Below are 21,415 nucleotides of genomic sequence, written 5' to 3' on the forward strand. Positions count from 1 at the left end.
TGAAGATCTAGAGACGTAAAATAAGTCAATAATAAGGCTATGTTTGAACATCTTAAAGGGATCGAAGTGGAATGGTTTGGAATAAAAAAAAGTCAATCATAAGGCCTAACCACTTTGTTTAATTAGTTTACATATCCTTCTTTAATTACACAAGACCATTAAAACACAATTTGCATATCTTCTTAGAATAACATATGACTAGTACTATTATTTTGTTTTTTATTTTGACAAATTGATTGAACAAATGGATCTTCAACAAAATCATTTTTCCTCAAAAATTAACACCATTTTTTCTTAGATTCATTCAACCTACACATGATTTGAAGATGAGTGAAACTAATCCATGTAAACAACAGTTTTCTTACTTTCAACATTTGAAGAGCATCGAAACAAATCCAATCTTAGAAAACACAAGATTTGCAACTAAAGCTTTTCAAAATTTAAAATGATCAAAAAACTAAACACACAAAACATTAAATTAGAAGGAAAAATCCTAAATAAGAAGAAAATGAAAACTCCAACTCACTAAAATGGAGAATGAGAAATAAATAAAACTATGTTTGATATGCAATTCACAAAAATGAAAAATAGAACAGAAACGAGAAACGAAAACAAGTAAAACATAAGTGGTGCGCGACACTTACGATGGTAGAAAAGTTGAGATGTGATGGCGAAGTTGCGAAAATAATGAGAAAGATTATGTCGAAGGTGAAAGGTGAAGGGTTACAATGGCAAATATGACGATTGAGATGTTACACCGCCGTCAGATAGAGATAGAGTAGGAGGAGGAGGGCAGATGACAAATTGGTTTGGGACTAGGGTTCAACCATTTTGAATTTCGGGACTAGGGTTTAGATTTTTTATGTGTTAAGTGAAAAAATAAAATTGAATATAAAAATGTTGGAGAGTGGTTCAAACTGAATTTTTAAAAAAAGTTTAGTTAACTGGACTTTTAAATTTATGGTGCAAATCATAAATCATTTAATTGATTTGAGCTTTTCTGAAGTGCAATCCAATTTATAAATGCAGTCCAATTTAACTATATTTTTTACATACCCCACTCAAATTTAATGGGACAGCAGTGGTGTAGACCACTTAAGGCAGCGTTATACCGAGGGTTACGTTCGCCATTTTTTTGATGTTATTACGAAGTTGAATATTCATAATTGAAAAACAAATTTTCATTGGTCAAACCAATGATCCATCTCTAGCTTCTTCGACAAACTACCCCAAGTGTTTCACATAGGCATACTCCTTCGTAATGTATAATATAGTTTATACATAATATCAGCTATTCTCTAAATTGTACCCTATGGAGGAAATTACACAGTCAAATTCATCAAATCTTGCTCGAACAATAAACAAATAGCTACAAATTAAAGTTGTGTAAAATCACAATTAAATGACAATTGCAATACACAAGTATTAATCCAAATGTAACCAAAGATTACGTATACCTCTATCCCTTTCTGTTTCTTACAGAAAAATCTCTTGAAAACTACTTGCATTCCATTTAATTAGTCAAATTTTAAGAAAAATAAATACTATTTATATTTAACTGTTATTTTCAAATTTCAAAATCATTTTAACTCCTTTCTTGTCAGAAAATTAAAATTTAATAGGTAGCTGGAATTGTTGCTTTTTCTAAGTTAAAGTGGCCAGACTATAGTTAACTACAAATCAAAGCTACTACTAATGAGCTCTATTCCCTGCAATTAGGGAATGCATTGAAGAATCATTAGATTGAATTTGAATGGTTCAAATTTAAAGTAAATAAAAAACATTATAAATTATTGATCCAAATTGGATGATCAAGATTACCATGCAGTTACTATTTAACTACAGGGAATCCATTTCCTTAGTTCATATATTCACACTCCTAAGTTCAAGGAGTAATGCCCAATGGCATAACCAATGCTTGTTATTATGAAAGGAGCTGACTACACAAAGTGTGCAATTAAGGCCATGGAAAAAAAATTGTTCAAGCTATAGTGTATTACCACATCCTGTAAATAAGTCTTTTTGACTAGCTAAAGAGCTATAAATCTTACAAAAACAAAGAATGACAGCTTCCATCTAGCATATTCAAAACAACTTAATTCTGAGAAACCAAAACCGTGACATATCAGAACTCATAGCAACATCTCGGCAATCTGGATTGCGTTAAGTGCAGCTCCCTTGCGAATTTGATCCCCGCATACAAAAATATCCAACCTGAGTGTATATTCACCATTGATGTAAAATGTTTACGATAAAGTGCAACAAAAACGGATTTAAAACTGATAATATATTGCTACAGCACAAAAGAAATTACCCTTGATTCCCATCCTGAGACAGGTCACGGCGAATCCTGCCAACCGCAACATCATCCTTATTTGACACTTCCAATGGAGTAGGAAAGTTATTGGATTCGCGGTCGTCAATAACCACTACGCCCGGAGCATTCTTCAAAATATCCCTTGCAGTGTCCTGGGGATATTAAAATCAAAGAAAATTCAGATACAAGATCATAACTTTAGGATGCCCCAAGGTTATCAAAGCTTCACACATGTCTCAATTGGTTATTTAATCAAAAAGACTAGTTAGAATTGTTTGTACATATATGATGGGTCTGAATTTAATACAGATTAAGCCTTAGACATCCTGCATCATCTTTTGTATGAAGACAAGTGAAAAATCACTTAGGTTACAACCCTAAAACTAATTCTAGCAACTCTCGCGATATGTCACACAATTATCCTTTGAAAATCCAAAACCTAGCCTCGTTGATCAACTGTACAGGAATCTCAATGATAATACAACGGAACCAAATATAACTAACCTCATCAACAAACTTCAATAAAGGAATTCAAACAGTTTCAACTCTCAATTTAATAAAATGTATATTCGATAAATTTTTATGAACACATAATGCTGTGCTATATTACCGAGTCTGATATAAATATTGTTCTTAAAATGGAATAAATTAGTTGAGTTTGGGATAAAATCTCGTATCCTTTGATTTAACTTTTTTTAAATGAAAAACTATGTCATTTTCGGCCACAACATAAAAATAAAATAGTATAAACTACCTCATCAAGTGGTGTCTCGAATTGAAGATTCACACTCTCGGCATGAGCGCGCATGACAGGAACTCGTATACATGTAGCCGTAACTTTAACGTCCTTGTCATTCTGCAAAAGTATATAGTGAAATAAGGTACGAGATTTTCATGACAACAAAATTATAAATAAAAATAAAAAAAAGCAAACAAACAAGATAACTTACCCAAATTTTTCTAGTCTCCTTGACCAATTTCATTTCTTCTTCGTTATATCCATTTGAAAGAACAGGTGCATTGTGTGAGAACAGATTAAAAGCATACTGCAAAATGATAACTTCATCAAGAAGCAGTTCTTAAACTCTAAATCACAAGAGATGCACAAAAAGCAGCACATACCTGTCGGTTAAATATTTTACAAGTTGGCGGTTTTCCTTCCAATACCTTAAAAATAAAAAAATCAAAACGAAAACTTCAATTTGCAATCAAAGACCAGGAAACCAGGTTTGTCTCACATAAGTTCCTAATGGCAGAATATGAGATAAGATCAAACCTCACGAGTTTGCAACACAAGCTCTTCCATTGCAGCAGCACCAGCACCACTAGCAGCTTGATAGGTACTAACAACCATACGCAACACCTACAATATTTATCAAATCAAGCACAATGAGTAAACAAACAACACAAAGCATAAAAATACATAATAAGGGTATGTTTGGATTAACTTATTCGACTTATCTACCAACATAAGCACTCTCTAGGAGAGCTTACGAAACGACCTATAACGTGTTCATGCGTTCTTGAAACAATTTGACTTTATTTTGAGCTAGTTTCTTATAACATCTTAAAAAAAATAGTCGCTTTAAAAATAAAATAAAAAACTATTCACTATAGTTTTCATTTGCTTGTTACCCTTTCCAAAAAAACATCTGAAAAATAATCTAAAAACTCAATGAGAAACTATTTTGAATAGCTTCTCATAAAAATCATTTTTTATAACTGATTTTTTTAAAAAGCAATTTTCATTATAGTGTACAAACACAACTTTTGTTTTTTTAAAAACCTCTAAATTATTAAGTGTCAAAATAACTTTTTTTATAATTGGTAACAAACAAGACCTTATTCTTTTGTTGTAGAAATAACTTCTATAGAAGCACTTATATGATGAAGTGTTTATCCTATAACCTTTAATGAAACCGTTTATCCAAACAAGTCCTAAATAACACACTATAATAAAACGCCACATAAACCGTACCTCTATCAAACACTATACATACAACATAAATAAATTGACATATTGTAAAGAACAAACTACCATTTCCAATTAAAAAAATCAGCTATAAAATCACAGTAAAAAAATGAAAAAGAATGAACCTTGGCACGTCGATGAAGAGGTGTAGCAGCCATTAAACAAATAATGGTGGAACAATTAGGGTTAGCAATGAGAGCCCCTTTTCCCATTCCAACTTTGATATTAGCCATAGCTTCAGGGTTCACTTCAGGAATCACCAACGGAACATTCTCATCCATTCGAAAAGCAGAGCTATTATCAACAACGATTGCTCCTCTTTCCACAGCAATAGGACCAAACTCCTTGCTGATTGACCCTCCGGCGCTGAACAGAGCAATGTCGACGCCGTCGAAACTCTCCGCCGTCAGCTCCTCCACGACGTACTCCTTGTCTTCGAATGTTAGGCGGCGGCCGGCGGAGCGTTTTGAAGCCAGCATTTTGATGGAGCTGTATGGGAAGTCTCGGTCGGATAGGACGGAGAGAAATTCTTGGCCGACGGCGCCGGTGACTCCGACGACGGCGATTGTTGGTGCGTTTTCTTGGAGTGACATTCGGACTCTTCCTGGAGATGCATATTTCGGTTTGGGTTGGCTCGAGAGGGTGGCGGAGAAGAAGCTGTTTTGGCGTAGGAGAGAGAGTGAAGCCATTGGAATCAGAGATTTTAGAGAGAGAAAGGGTTTATACTTTGTTTTAGAGAGAGAGAGAGAGAGAGAGAGTGTGTTGTAAAGTGGGGCAGTGAGAGACAAGGAACGAAGTAATAGAGAACTCAAATAGAGTGCTACAAGGGTAGAATGGTCTTTGTAGTTCGTGTTTTAATTCCTTTTTTGTTTTTCTATAAAAAATAAATAAAAACACAAAAAGGTCTTATATGGAAAGCGAAATCAAATCTAATTAGATCACAAAAATGAATTGAATCAATAGCATCTTTAAAAGGAGTCAAAGGAAAGCATTTCATTTTATTATTGCTCTCTCCGTAAAACTTCGGTTATCATTCCTATATTAAAAAATAATCAATTTAAATAAGTAATAGTAAATTTTAAAATGAAATTAAAATTTAAATGACAAACATTTACGTTTAAAAGTAAAGATTTTAGTTATAAATATTTAATGTTTATATATTGTGAATTAATAATAACTATTTGATCTTTATTAATGTTAAATTTTTTATATGATTACATATAAAATCATATATATGAATGATTATGAATTATAGAATATACAATTCAAATTTTAGTATAATTTAAAAAATTATATCATATTTTTTATAAATATAACTTTGTGTTGATCTACTATTGTTAAATGATTTAATATATTATAATATAATATAATAATAAAAACCTTTTTTTTACAAATATATACTAAAAAGGCTAGCGTGATATATTATTGTAACGATTTAAAAATCAAAATAGTTGTGTCACAGTTGACAACCCTTGAAAGAAAAGTAAATTTTCCAATTTCTTTGCTCTTTTTGTCCGAAAAAATAGTTGACACAATAGGCAAAACACTTGAGTTTCAATAATAAATATGTCAACCTGGTTAATTCAAAAATGGAAACAGTTGTGTTACAAATTACAATAGGCAAATGTTTTGAGTTTCAATAATAAATAGGTGAACTTGGTCAATTCAAAAAAGTTGTACTAAATTACTGAAAATATGAATTTTAAATTAAATAAATAAAGTAATGATTAATTGAAAATATATAAACATGGAAGTAAATAAAAAAATTGCACTAAATATAATAAATAGTAATATTTATAATCTATTTCACGCAAAAAATATACAACCAATAAAATTTAAAAATGTTATATTTTTAGTAAAATTTCACAACAATCTTTAAAATGTGCTCAAAATCCGTTTTACCACATTATAAAATATGCACTAATATAATAAGCATTAAATTAAAACAAAAACGTTAATAATAATGATGACAAAATACTCAAATTTTGAATTATAAGTGAAGTAAAAATTTCAAAATTGAGTACATAACTAATACATGTAATGCATACGTAAAACATAAAATATGTAAATAATATTAATAATCATAAATATTATAAGAATATGTCTAAAAAAATATAGAAATATGTAACCAATAAATTTTATTCTAGAAATTTTATTTCTTCACATCAATTCTATAAATTTGCTTCAAATGCATTCAAACACATAAAGAAACATTAATTTTTTTACTCAAAATCAATGAAAAATTTAAGTTAACACTTAGGCCACTTTGCTATCTTTCAAATTCAAATGTATATGCGCAAGGACTTTTTTACAAGTGACAATTTTTATTTAGCTTGGTATGATGTATTTAATAAAAATAAAAATAAAAGTTAGATTTAGATTTAGACTATTTTTAAAATTTATTTATTTAAATAAGTCAAAGTCAGACTTATAAAAAAGTCTATTAGACTTGAAGGTCATTCTATATATATTTTATTATTTATTAATATTATTTTTTATTAATAAAATTATTTCCTATTTTAAAGTCTATTAATTAGATAATCACTTAGTGGTCGTTCTATATTCGGTAGCGATTCTATATTCGGTAGTGATTCTATATTCGGTAGTCGTTCAATTAGATAATCACTTCGTTCTATATTTGTTTGAGAGGTGATATGGGTACTTTAATGGAAAAAAAATATTATTTGAAACTAAAAATCATTTTTTAGTATTTAAAGGGTGTTTGTTTCGGATTTTTTTAAATCATGTTGTTAGAAAAATTATTTTATATTTAATAAATATATAGATATGTACATTAATATTGATATGTGGAGAGGATTATGTATATAGATATGTACATTAAGCTTGATATGTGTATAGGGGGAGTAATTATAGATTCATTTTGCTTATTTGTTTTATCGGAAATTTGTTGCAGTGCAGACTTGTTAGTTATTGTTTTATTAGATTTGATTATAATTTTATTAGTTTTCCTTTTATATAAATGTATAGTTTAGTCTATTTAAAAAAAATGAAAAATATAGCATTTAAATATTTTAATGTGAATAAGACTTTTAAATAGGCTTTCAGGTCACGCCAGACTTTAAAAAAGATCAGGTACGTCAAAAACGAAATCTATGATAAATCGTAAGTTAGACTTAGACCTAAAAATTTAATCGTACGTCGGTCTCAAACCTTTCAAAAATCTAATATATTTTCACGCCACTAATAGAGGTTGGAGAGCCTAATATTTGAGTTCAATATTACAATAATAATGGAAAATAGGGTGATTTGCGAGAGACGTAATTATACATTTTTACTATAACAATTTGTAAACTACTTTACTTTTCAAATGTAAACATATCACAATCTCAAACCATTTTATATTTTCTGACTTTTCGTGAGTGAGAATAAACACATCATTGAAAACATTAAATTATTATCTCATTTTACACTTATATGATATAAATATTTAAATTATTTTTTTTATCTTTTATAATTAATTTATATTTGTCAAATATTGATCTATCCACATTATGCGTTACATTCTTAAAACATACACGCTTGATATATAAATTATCTGATACGATGTTTAGGATAAAAAATTTATAAATAAAAAAATTGGACAAAAATATAATTGTAACATTTTTTATTCAAAATAATATATATAATACAAATATGTACTACTTATTCAAAAACATATACCGCACGGTATAATTTAAGTTAATTTTTTTACAGTTATTTATAAAATATCACAAAATTTAGATAAATATTATATACATTAATAACATGTTCAATAAACAAACATTTTAAAATAAATGTACAAACTATCCTCATCCATATACTATTAAAAGCTTTTCTGATGGAATATATTAATTTTTTTTTTGAAGAAGTTAAAATTTATTAAAATGTCATTTATTCATGCACAAACCGTGTTAAAATAGGATTAAAAGTTAACAAAAATATAATATAATTAAATGATAATCGAGAATAATCTCTCACAAAATACCATGAAAATTTAATCATAAAAGAATCTATCGACCTAATAATCTAAAAAAAAAAGCTTTTATAGTTAAAGAGTATTGCGAATGTTCAAATATACAATGAAATATATTTGTCGTTAATTAAGCCACCATCAAACTTGTAATTTGATTATATCAGCAAAATATTTGAAAAAATTGATCTTTTGATTAAAAATTCAATTATTATAATCTTTTCAAATGGTTTAAATATAAATTAATAGAATAAAATTAAGACATTCATGAGAAACTTTGTTAAACAAATATAAATTACAAATTGTTCAATGTTGTTAAAGATACTAATAAAAGCTAGCATAATATAAGACCTTCAAAAATCCAAATAGTTGTGTCACAATATGCAACCATGCAAGGAGAAATGGATTTACCAATTTCTTCACTCTGTCTAGTCTGTCCAAGCGAATAAATTAAAAGTGGGTGGGACTCACATTTTATTTCTCTTTACTCTGTTTGTTTGCAAACCAATCGTGAACTAGCCATTTCTCTTATTTTTCACTCTTCTTAAACTCTTATCTCTAACTCTCTCAAATTAAACACAATCTATTGAGGCAAATTCCGCAATAATATACTAGTGGATACTTGGAATGGAAGGTAAAATATTTATATATAATAAAATATTGTTTAAATATGGCTTAATTTATGTTTAGTTATTGTAAATGAGAAAGTCAAATCCGTCTTGCAGCTGCAGCTACACCCATCCGACATAAACACAATTACTTAAATACTCTTCTATATCTTAAAATAATAATAAAACCTTAATTTTGTCAATCTTTCTTCTTTTTCCTTGCTGCCACCGTCCACCTCTACCCTCAATTTTTCTGTCCCGTGTCCCCATCGTCCTTCATCTTCTCTGTGCGCCATCTTTGTTATCCTTCGTGTGTTGTCTTCTTCATTCTTAATAACAACGACACTTACTCTCTTCTCTTTGCCGTTATAATTTTAAGGTTCGTTTTTAGGTTTTCTACATTTTGATGCATTTTCATTTTTGTTTTCAATCTTTTTGGTTTTATTGTTCGGTTTTATTTTTAGTTTCGTTTTCGTTTTCAGATTTTTCTGCATTTTCATTTTTAGATTTTGTGCATAATAGTTCCACATCTCTGTATTTTAGGATTTTTCTGCCTTTTCATTATACATATTTTGTGTATAACAGTTTTGAGATTTTTCTACATTTTCAGGTTCATTGCTTAAGCTTTGTATCTATGCTTGCTGAATTTTTTATCTATAAATACATATTTTCTTAACTTTAATTATGATTTGGTGAGTTTTTATCCGTCTAAATTGGAAAATATTGAATTTAATGAATTTAACTTATCAATAAGAAAATATGTAGAATTTAGTTCTGAATAATGACTTTTTATTGGTAAATTATTGATTAATGAAAGTATGTAGCAGCTTTTATCGATTAAAATGTTCTAAGTAATATTTGGGAATTAGTTATGAGTAATGAAATTATGTAGCCGCTTTTTATTTAATAATTTTATTCAAAGTAATAGTTATTAATAATACTTGGGAATTAGTTTTGAATAATGACTTTTTATTGGTAAGTTAGTTATGAGTAATGAGTTTTTATTAGTAATAATATTCATAAACTTATTTATGAATTCATAAGTTTAATTTGTTTTTATGTGCAGCTTTACAGAATATATAAATAGAAATTGAAGGCACATCTCAACCACTACCATGTCAGTTTACTTCAGAAGAAAGTTTACATCAACCAACTATGAATAAAATTTATAATCCGTTAGTTAATGTTTCCACAACAAAAAAAAAGAGCTAGAACTTCATTTGTCTAAACAGATTTGGATATTTATTTAGAGGAGGAAGTTTTGCCAAAAAGTTCTGATTTTAAGTATCCAACAATTCAAACATGGCAAGTGATGTATTGACAATTCATGTTTCTATTGTAGCTTCTAAATCTACATTCAGTATCGGAGGACATATCTTAAGTCCTCATCGAAACCGACTTTATTGGACTACTTTAGAGACCTTGATATGTGCTAGAAGTTGGTTATGGAGTGCTGAGAAGACTGATATTTGTTTTAAATTATTCATTTTAATTTGAATATATTTAAAATAGCTAATAATTTTTTGTATCTTAAATTATCATTGTTTATATTGTACTATGTTTATATCGATGGATGATTTGAATTCTAAAGTGGAGAATGAAAAATGTTATTTTACTCAACAAAATGGAGTGCGGCGATGAATATATATATTATCTACATTATTTGATTTAAATTTGTCATGTTAAATGTTAATATTTAACTTTTATTTTTTAATATAGGTGAATTGTTGATCAATGGTGATACTTCATTTTCTAATTTTCCCGCCTCGAAGATGAAGATGATCGTTAAGAAATGCTTATTTGGAACCTTTTTGTTTTGATGATTTGAAACTTTTTGTTGTTTTGATGGAATAGTTCGTTTGAACTTTGAATATTTATAACTTTTGTTCGAATTGATATTTTCACTTCAAGAGAGTTTGAAGATTATGAAAATATTGCGATTTGTAGGAAATTTAAACAAATTTTGAGATATTGTGACTTTATTTTTTAATTATCGTAATTTTAGAACTTGAATGCTACTATTTAGTCATATTACTGATTTTTTATGCTATGAATAAATAAATTCTAATTGTTGGAGTGGGGGTGGGGCGGGGAAACCCGTCCCCGTTTAGTGTGGGGGTGGATGTTAAAAAGTCACTCGCGACAGGTGCGAGTATGGGGTTGGAGTTGGTAATGCTTAAAATTGTACCCGCCTCACCTTTTTGCCATCCCTGTTCATAAGAAATATATCAGAATATTTATTTAAAAATATTTTGTCTCTTTGTTAAAAAAAGAAAGATAGTTGCCCTGTATCTAGGAAAAATATTTTTGGTTATCTTTTAGTTATTATATATAATTTTAATAAATAAATATTGTATATTATGTTTGTGATACATATTAATTGTTTTTTTTTATATTATGTTGTTGTTTATTTATTTAATTTTTTTCGTTAATTTGTATTTTATTATTATATAGTTATTTAATTTTCAATCATTTAAAATTTTTCATGTTGAATCTTTTTAGTTATTAATGATTAATTATTATTTTTGTAAATATTTATTATAGATAATGACTACAAATCAGAATTAAATAATTTGTGCAGATAGTTTTGCGAAGGTGAGAGTTAATAGCATTAGCGTGGATTGGATAGTTTTGGTTCATGAGCCGCCTTCTAGTTCCGTGTCAGCCCAACATATATGGAGTACTAAAGCGAATTTTAATACGAGATTTAAAGTAAATTTTAACGTGAAATTATTAAATTGATGTCGTGTAATATTTCTTTTCCAACTGATTTAATATGTTGAGACAATATTAATTTAAAAATATTTATATATTTTAATTTAAAAAATATTAAAAATGTCTTTTTATTAGTAATTTTTTTTAGGTCTTTATATAAAGTAAATTTTATTTTTCAGAGAGACTTAAAGTGTTGCTTTAGTAGTCTTACCATTTGGACCAGTCTTGTTCTAGTTTGTCAGTTATTTTAACTGATACGATAAATGAATTATTTTTAAGAAGGTAATTTGTGTCTCTATTTTTATTTTTCCGTATTTATAAAAAACAAAAATTAAATATTAATAATGAAATTTCTTGAAAGAATGAGAAGATAACACATCATAGTTGTTGAATAGTGATTTGTGAAAAAGTGACACTTAAACTTTTATTTGAAGAGAAGCGTTCCTAAATATAGATTATCACAAAATTATAGAATATAATATGGTAAGTCAACCATCTCATCATATATGCCTAGACATGTTTATTAATGTTAGGAATACTGTAGATAGTGAAAAGCTTATTCGCAATTTTATACATTCTTATAACTCTTGTTAGTAGTGAATTGATTAGTGGTATTCAATTTCATCATTCACTTATATTTTTGTCTTATAAATACAACATACATTACATTATAAAGATATATTTGTTGTAGAATCGACCGACGTTCAAATCAGTTGATATATAGTTAACAGTTGAATTGTTCATCGACCGACGATCGACTCACATGTCGGTTGATTGCTAAACATGGCTACCAAGCCTATATGACTTGAAGATCATTATTAAGTATTATTAGACTAAGATGAAAATATATAGTTATCATCTGATGCAAAATTGATCAATGATAAATTGATAATAAATCAACTCTTGTAGAATAGACTTACGACTAAATTAATTGTCGGCCCATAACTAAATTAACTACCAAGTCTATGTTTGGAAGCCAAATACCGAATCTTATTGAATTCATGGAGATGTTGAATATGTGTACAAGAGATTATAACAAATAACTGACCAATTTAAAATGCATATAACATGTTTTATAGATACGTGACATAAAGTGGGAAGTGATTATGAAAAGAGAGAAATGTAAATATAAAATAAATGCTTAATTGTAGTTTTGATTTCGTTATTTTAGCTGAATTGCGAAAGTAGTTATCCATTTAATTTCTCCATAATTTTGGTTCCTAAAACAGAATTTTGATCTAAAATTTGATATAATTTCATTTTTTTTTTGCTTTAAGTCGTATCATGTCTGAAGATCTCGTAGTGCAATAATTGTACATGAAATATATGGTATAATGCGGCTTTAAAAAATGACACTTCATCAAATTTTGAACTAAAATTTTATTTGGGAATTAAAATTGGAGAGAAATAAAATGGAAAACTACTTTCGTAATTCAGTTAAAATAAGAGGATCAAACAACAATTAAACTTAAAATAAAACGTGATTAGTTTTATAGGCTAAGCACATGGATAACCACTGATTCCTTAATAATAAATATGTGAAGAACATGAGTACAGGAAGGGAAGTCAGTCGCAAAAAGTACATTTTTTTCCCTCAACTAAGTCGCATGTGCAAGATATTGGCCTACCAAGTCCATAACATATGATAAAGGATGTGGTTGACCGATGTTGAAGTGAATAACTTAGCCAAAGACTTTTTGAGTTGTAACTTTGTCATTATAATACTTATTATATTAATGTTGCTAGCCCTATCTTATACAAGGTAATGTGTGGATTATTGAATTTAAAACACGACAAATAAGTTGATGTAAATGTCTCAGTTATTATAAGTTTATAAATATTTATTATAAAGACTATTTTCAACATATAATATCAATCAAACAATTGTTTATTTATTTTTATTGTCGTTTCTTTATTTTTTTAATGCAATTTTAGATAGCAATTCAACGTTCCACTCTAAATACTATTTGAAGTAGTTTAGTAATATACAAATGAAAAATAAATTCCTTATATTAGTATAATCGTTTGATAAAAAATAAAATAATTATCAGAACAACGAAATGAGTCTAAATATCATTTTTAGTTCATCAAATTATCAATCAATCAAACAACAAACAAATCAACTCATCAAACGACTACTATACTAAACATTAAATTTTATACAACCACAACAATTAAAATATCTTCTCTATCTATATTCAAATTCTCTTGTTCTTTTATTTTATTCTATAGTAATTAAAAATTAATACAAAAATAAATGTGATTGTTGGTACATAGAATAAAAATAATTATAAGTAGTTTGTTAGATACAAAAAAATATATAAATAAATAAAATTAGTTATAATTGCTCATTCGGTCTATTAATTTACTTTCAATTAATACTTCAGTCTTTTATTTATTTTTCCTCGATTTAGTCTTTTATTTAATTTTAAGTAATAATTTGATCATTTATATCTTAAAATGTCAACAATGTTATTATTTCTTTACAAAAATTTAGAAAATTCATCAAAATCTTCAAATAAAACCCATAAAATTCAATACAAATTTCAAAAAAATTCATAAATTCATAAAATGCATAACTCAAATATTCAAATAAACTCATATTTCTATCTTCAACCACATCAAATTCATCAAATAAAGAATGAGAATATAAGTTTATTTAAATATTTGAGTTATGAATTTGATGAAATTTGCATTATATTAAAAAAAATTAATTTAATGAATTTTATTTAAATTTTTTAATTAATTTTTTAAATTTTTATAAAAAATAATAATATTATTAATATTTTAATACGTAAAAAATCAAAATCTTTTATTTAAAATAAAATAAAATATTACTTGAACTTAAGTTAAGAGAACAATTATGCCATTAAAATATTAAAGTGATTAACCATCGTCGTAAACAGACTGAAAAATCAATAACAGCGGCGTGCGTGGAGTCGCAGTACTAAATTACGAACTGCCCCGGAAATAGAGGCGGAGTTGGTCGTCGGCCGTCCGATGAAGTCCGTCGAGGTTTTCTTTTTCTGTCTTTTCAAATATTCTCAAATGCGATTTCGCCCCTGCCATAGGCAACGCTAATTAGTGATTAATTTGTCTACCATGAATAAATCATAACGGTTTACAATCTCATTACAAGAACAAAATAAATAAATTTCACAACCCACCCACACAAACCCTACCTCTCTCTCTCTCCCTCCTCTGCTCTTTCGTTAGTCATAGTTCTCTACTTTTACCTAAGATGTTAAAATTTAATTTGGTTATTTTGCTATTATTATGTTAGAATTTTGTGTTTTTGTTGTTAATATGTTGTTAGAATCTTAACAAAAATTTATTTGAAACAGGCTGAGTCAAAAACCAAAACGCAATAGAACTAGGGTTTTGCAATTTAACAGTATAAAGAAGTAGCGAGCGTTGTGGAATCCAATCTGTCTTCGTTTTCGTACCTTTCAAATTTCAGATCTCGCTTATCTACTCTGAGGTACGTTGCTCCCATTCCACTGTTTAATTTTCTCGCTTTCTTCTATTGTTATGCTTTTTCTTTCGAATACTTGCTCCTATGTATGCAATTACTCCATTACTGGGTTACTTTCGTGTTTCATTTTTGTTGACTTTTGCTACATGATTCCTATTTGTTATGAGTTCGAATTTCATATAAAAAAACATAATGTTGCTGATATTAAATTGAAGATCTGAGTTAGCTAGGAGATAGGTAGAGACAGCAACTCCTAGATGATGATTTTGCATTTAGGTCTTGGTTTGATTTATTTTCGTATTGGAGCTATTTTTTTGGGATCCCTTTGAGTATTTCCATTGCAAAACCTGTTAAAAAATGTATCCAATGATGACAGAAACAAAATAACTTTCGCTTTGTCCATGCTGAAGATACTTGGAGACCTGAACTGAAGAGACTTTATTACGTTTTTGCCTTTCCCTCTGTCACATTTTTGGATATGGTCATTCTTTTGTTTACTCAATTGGTCACCGTCTCTTTGCTCAAAGCTTTATTTGATTAGGTCTCTACTTGTTTAATGTCATTTATTGTGAGATTTTTACTGCCTTGAAACCCACATTTAGAAAGCCTCCGAGGATGATCAAACCTATAACTTTCGTTCTTCTGAGTTGCCCGTGCAGAAATTATGTGGAGACCTGAACTGAAGAGGCTTTCTAATGTGTTTCTTCCTTTTCCCTTGTGCTTCGACTTCCATTTATCATGTTTTTATTATGATATTTTTGTTCTTTGCAACTTATTTTTAATTTTATTATTCAGTTGCATGATTTATTGATTTCTTGGTTCAATTGTCTCTTGTTGGCTCTTCTAGCCTTATTGGGTGTTCTTGTTTTAGCCATGTTTGTTTTTAAGTTCGAATTTGCTATTAAAAAATTGTACGCCTTTTTCTTTGGAATCATCAGATCTGTGGTTTCTAGGAGATAGATAGGGAAATCAACTCCCAGATGAGAATTTAGTTCCATATATTTTCCATTTTTAAAAAACTTGAAGCAATTTTTCTGGTATAACAATTGTCCCTGCCACTTCAAAACAAGTGAAAAAGTCTCTGAGGATGACAATAACAAAATAACTTTCGTTCTCCTGAGTCTTCCGTGCGGAATATACTTGGAGACCTGAACTGAAGAAACTTTTATCACGACTTCCTTTCCCTTCCCTCAATGTCTAAATTTAGTATATGATGATTCTTTTCTTTACTCTATTTGTCACGATATTCAGATGTTTTATTTAAGGTAGGATAGTTTCTTGATTGCTCAAAGTGTTCTATTGCTGTGTTTGGTTTTGTACTTGTTTATGAACATCTCTGCAGTTTGTACTTCCTGGAAACCCCCCTTTAAAAGCCTCTGATGATGATTAAACAAATAAGTTCAAATGTTAACTTAATTCAAATATTAATATAATTTATAAAATTATATCACATTTTTTATGAATATAAGTTAATTTTTTTTATTAAATATAACTTCATGTTGATTCAATATTACTAAATAATATAATATATTATAATATAATATAGTATATACTAATAAAAGCTAGCATGATATACTTCTGTAATGTTCAAAAATCAAAATAGTTGTGTTAAAATAGGCAAACGCTTGAGTTTTAATAATAAATATGTGAACTTGGTCAACTAAAAAATGGAAACAGTTGTGTCACAATAGGCGAACGCTTGAGTTTCAATAATAAGTAGGTGAACCTGGTTAATTCAAAAAAATTGTACTAAATCAAGACACATTAATTTTATTTCAAAAATTATTGAAAATATGAATTTTAAATTAAATAAACAAAGTAATGGTTAATTGAAAAATGTGGAAGTAAATAAAAAATTGCACTAAGTATAATGAAAAATAATATTTAGAATATCTTCCACACAAAAAAATATACACCCAATAAAATTTAAAAATGTTATATTTTTTAGTAAAAATTCAGAACAGTTTTAAAAATGTGCACAGAATCCGTATTACCACATTATAAAAATATGCACTAATATAATAAGCATAATTTTTGTTTTCTTTTATCACTTTTCCTTTATTTTTCATGCAATTTTAGATAGTAGTTCAACATTCAACTCTAAATGCTATTTAGAGTAGTCTAGGAACCTGCTACTGAAAAACAAATTCCCTTTATCAATGTAATCGTCTGATAAAAAATGAAATAATTATTAGAACAATGAAGTTAGTCTAAATATCATATTTTCAGCTGATCAAATGATTAGTCAACCAAACAAAAAACTAATCAACGGATCAAACGACAAATATGCCGAACACCAAATTTCGTACAACGACAACAAATACAATATATTCTCATTGTCTCTATCTATATTCAAATTCTCTTGTTCTTTTATTTTATTATATAGTAACTAAAAATTAATAAATAAGATAAATGTGATTGTTTGTGGATAGAATAAAAATAATTATAAGTAGTTTGTTAGATAAAAAAATTATTTTATAAATAAATAAATAAATAAATAAAAATATTAAAGTGACTAACCATCATCATCATAAACTGAAAAATAAAAAACAGCGGCATGTGTGGAGTCGCAGTACTAAATTACTGAACTGCACCGAAAACAGAGGCGGAGTTGATCGTTGGCTGTCGGATAAAGTCCGTCCAGGTTTTCTTTTTCCGTCTTTTCTAATTTTCTCAAATGCCATTTCGTCGCCCCTGCAATAGGCAAGGCTAATTAGTGATTAATTTGTCTACCATGAATAAATCATAACGGTTTACAATCTGATTACAGGAAGAAAAACAAAAAACAAATCACAACCCACCCACACAAACCCTCTCTCTCTCTCTCTCTCTCTCTCTCTATTTTGACTCTTTTTCTCTCTTCTATGCTCTTTTGTGAGTCACAGTTTACCTAAGATGTTAAAAACTAATTTGGTTATTTTGCCATTATTATGTATGAATTTTGTGTTTTTGTTATTAATATGTTGTTAGAATCTTAACAAAATTTCATTTGGAACAGGCTGAATCAGGTTCCACAATGGCTAACAAATCTAAAGAAGAACCTAAAACTGCTCCTGAGCCTGATAAGTGGTACAATCTCACCCTAGGACCTTCTTTTAAAGATGATTCCGCTAACAAATACTGCACTCTGCGATGTAAGTTTCCGAATTAAAACTTTTGATTTTGCAATAGTTATATTGTTATGTTTTCTACATTGAATTTTATTCTTCTTTTTGGTGTCTATTGGGTTTTTATATTTAAAGTATTGAAATTTGTGTAGATGAATTTAAGCCAGCTTCAGTTGATAAGACTAAGCCAGGATTGCTACGCAAGACCAAAGAGAATAGAGTCTCTGTGGAATTTCAGAACAACCAAGTAGGAAAACCCAAGGTGACATTTGAGGGTAATAGTGAGGAATACAAGGAAAACGATGCTGTATTGTTCTTTGATGGTAAGACACTTCGATTGGAGCGGCTTGATAGGGCTGTAAAGCAACTGCGTCACCTTCGAATGCCTGGTGAGTCTTCAGCTGCGGCGGTTGGAACTGTTACTGCTCCGTCTGGACCAGCTTTGGACCCTCGTTTATCTCCCGTTGGGAAGTTCGTAAAACCAACACCTTTTGCCAGTGGTCGGAGCTCAGTTCATGCTGTACCAGTAAGGGCCTGCCAACTATCTTTAGCTTAGCATAGTTGTTAATTTAGTAGTCTATTTCGTTACATCATAAAAATGAAAGCAGTTGGAGATTATCCTTTATATGGTTATTTTAGTAATATATTAAGATAAGTTTTTCAGTGTTTCGTTGGAAGTTGATACCTTACTGAACTTGATATGCACGATACTTTGTGATTTAATATCATATACATATCCTTGTCATATCATATTCCTAGTACTTCTTTTCTCTCTTCGTACCTTGTTACCTTATATTTACATTGATTCTGCACAGGTTGAAGTGGAGCGTATTGATGTTGGTGGACCTGATAATACCGGTATGTATGGTATGGTTAGAAGATTTCTGTAGTATATGGGCTTTGTATTGATTTCCTTGATTAATTGATTTTCTGATGACATGTGAGATATCCCTAACAACATATGTTTTTTTTGTATTACTTTCTAATTTTGGTCCTTTTTTGGTTGCATTTTTGTTTCCCACTGTGCAACCTTTTCCTTCAACCAGGAGCAAGGAGGTTATACTAAGTTTTTAATTTTCATCATATCATTGTAACTAGATGCTGCCAGATATAGACTGTTTATTTACATGTGTGATGAATTATTTATATTATTATATCAACTGTCGTGTAAATGTATTTTCTTCATGCTTTCCAACATGTTGGTTTTCGTGCTCATTCGGTACTTCTTCCAAAATGTCCCCGTCATCTTGTGTGCATATACAGATGCTTTTCTTTGCTGGATGCGTGCTTCATTGTTTCCAGAAGTGATGCATCCACAATTGCTGAAATGGTTTGCCAGTTGCTTTGCTATGGAGTATGGATATATTGAACTGAAATTAATTTAATTTTGTATTTTGTACTAATATGACAGGCATCAAATCTGATTCTAAGAGGTCATATGATCAGATAACTGAACCACCCATTGTTTCTGCTACCTCACCAGCTGCTATAAATGAAGTTGAGGAACATCGAGATATAGATATTGATGACCTCTTTGGCAGTGGATCACCGATGGATGACAATAATGTTGAAGAAAAGGATAATGTTGGATTTGACATGAATATTCCGCTAACTGACGATGAGATTCCTGATGTTGATGATAGTGGTGATGAGGTGGACAAAGGACCCAATGCTGCTGAAGCTCTCAGAGCCCAAGTGAATGCAGAGGGGAGGCATGAGCAAACATCTACTTCCAGCAGTAGCAGTGGCAGTGGAAGCAGTGAAAGTGGCAGTGGTAGTGGGAGCAGTAGCAGTAGTGATAGTGAAGGCAGCGATGAAGACTCGGTTAACTCAATATAAAATTGCACAACCGAGGGATTTTTATTTATTTTCCTTTTATCATTTTTATCTTTTTTGTTGCAAATAATCTAATCTATAGAACATGTTTATAAAAGCCTAGGTTAGAAGAAGTAGATTCTAAAAGGTTTGGAATTTTGTTAACACTGGCAATGTAAAAAATTTACTATTGTAGAGGTAAAAAGGATTTGAACCTTAACTGGTAAATAGCAGGTTTTGTTCAGCTTGTCTTAGGTTAATCTTGGACCATGATAATAGTAAGTTAATGCTATTCAGACACATCTCTTTTGTGCATGAATGACCATTTTCAATACAGCAAATTTCTCAGATGTTCAAGAAAAGTTAAAGAGTTGTTATTTTATATTCATAAGGCTGGGTTTTCAATTTCAGATTGGTTCTTTGCTTCTAATGATATCGACAACTCAGTAATGCTTGAAGACATATACATGACTTGACTTCAATCATTCATAAGGGTGGGGGATTTAAGTTTCATATCAAACATGATCTATGTCTAAATAAGGTTATCTGATTGAGTTTGATGCTTCCAGATGTTATACCCGATCTGAAACAAGTTATTCTTATATATAAAATATTGCTTGAAATTGGTTATTTAAATCACGAGTCCTTACTCTTGAATTTAGACTACTGTTGGTTTTAATACTTAAAAAAAAAAAGGAGAAATTTTTATTAATCCAAGTAACCCAAACTTATACCACTCTTGAATTCAGACTACTATTGGTTTTAATATTATTTTATTAAAATTAAAAAGGAATTTTTTTTTATTAATCCAATTGACACTAACGATGTAACACTTTAAATTCAAACTAAATGGATTTCATGGACACAAATTGCTTAAGCTAGGGGTGTGCAATATATATAATTAATTGAATTATGTTGATAAATTGAATTGCATATAAAAAAAATCAAATCAATTAAATGGTTTATAAATTGAATCACATAATTAAAACAATTTAGTTAACTAAACTTAATTCAAAAACTAGTTTAACAATTTTAAAACTTTTTTAACTTTAATTAAGATTTTTTCTCTTAGAAAGTTTTTAAAATTTATTTTTCTTGAAAAAAATATAGAAAATATCGAAACATTTTAAAAAATATATTTTAAATCATTTTTTTCTTCAAACATTTTTGATAAAAAAATTGAAAATACTTTTTTTCTTAAAATATTTTCGTTTTTTTTTTAAAAAAATAATCGAAACTTTTTTCTTAAAAATTTGTTCTAACGAGAAAGTTTTTATATCTATTTTTTTTTTAAAAGTCTAAAAAAAGTTTCTCAATTTTTTTTTTTGCCAATTTTACTTAAAAATATGAAATATCGAAATCTATCGATTTAAAATTTTATTTAACCATGTATATTTTTTTTTTTATTGATAAAATATAAATTGCCAATTAAGGCT

The 21,415-nt window shown here is 28.7% G+C and overlaps 2 protein-coding genes and 2 non-coding genes across 8 annotated transcripts; 3 read left to right on the forward strand and 1 right to left on the reverse strand.

The window, feature by feature from the left end:
* Positions 1-1,884: 1,884 nt before the first annotated feature.
* LOC101515682 (uncharacterized) lies at positions 1,885-5,080 on the reverse strand. Its single transcript, XM_004503277.4, has 7 exons — positions 4,415-5,080; positions 3,594-3,680; positions 3,440-3,484; positions 3,268-3,363; positions 3,072-3,173; positions 2,315-2,469; positions 1,885-2,214 (listed from the first exon to the last, which is right to left on the reverse strand). The coding sequence occupies exons 1-7, from the start codon at positions 4,976-4,978 to the stop codon at positions 2,133-2,135; spliced, it is 1,131 nt and encodes a 376-aa protein (XP_004503334.1). The 5' UTR covers positions 4,979-5,080; the 3' UTR covers positions 1,885-2,132.
* Positions 5,081-14,452: 9,372 nt separating this feature from the next.
* On the forward strand, positions 14,453-20,279 carry LOC101488441 (uncharacterized). Of its 5 annotated transcripts, none has more exons than XM_073370499.1 (6): positions 14,453-14,597; positions 14,927-15,063; positions 18,056-18,191; positions 18,317-18,690; positions 18,980-19,031; positions 19,576-20,279. In XM_073370499.1, exons 3-6 carry the CDS (start codon positions 18,074-18,076, stop codon positions 20,001-20,003), a joined length of 972 nt encoding a protein of 323 aa, XP_073226600.1. In that variant the 5' UTR covers positions 14,453-14,597; positions 14,927-15,063; positions 18,056-18,073; the 3' UTR covers positions 20,004-20,279. The 5 variants fall into 5 exon arrangements, with proteins under 5 accessions (XP_073226600.1, XP_027191922.1, XP_073226602.1 ...); XM_027336121.2 differs by having other exon boundaries at positions 18,980-19,022; XM_073370501.1 differs by having other exon boundaries at positions 14,470-14,587.
* Positions 15,663-15,746, forward strand: LOC113787310 (small nucleolar RNA Z159/U59). Its single transcript, XR_003473817.1, has one exon. It is a non-coding gene; the product is annotated as a small nucleolar RNA Z159/U59 (small nucleolar RNA).
* LOC113787312 (small nucleolar RNA Z159/U59) lies at positions 16,135-16,220 on the forward strand. The gene has a single exon (XR_003473819.1). It is a non-coding gene; the product is annotated as a small nucleolar RNA Z159/U59 (small nucleolar RNA).
* Positions 20,280-21,415: the final 1,136 nt, after the last annotated feature.

The sequence above is a fragment of the Cicer arietinum genome, chromosome 6 (assembly GCF_000331145.2).
Source record: "Cicer arietinum cultivar CDC Frontier isolate Library 1 chromosome 6, Cicar.CDCFrontier_v2.0, whole genome shotgun sequence".
Lineage (NCBI taxonomy): Eukaryota > Viridiplantae > Streptophyta > Magnoliopsida > Fabales > Fabaceae > Cicer > Cicer arietinum.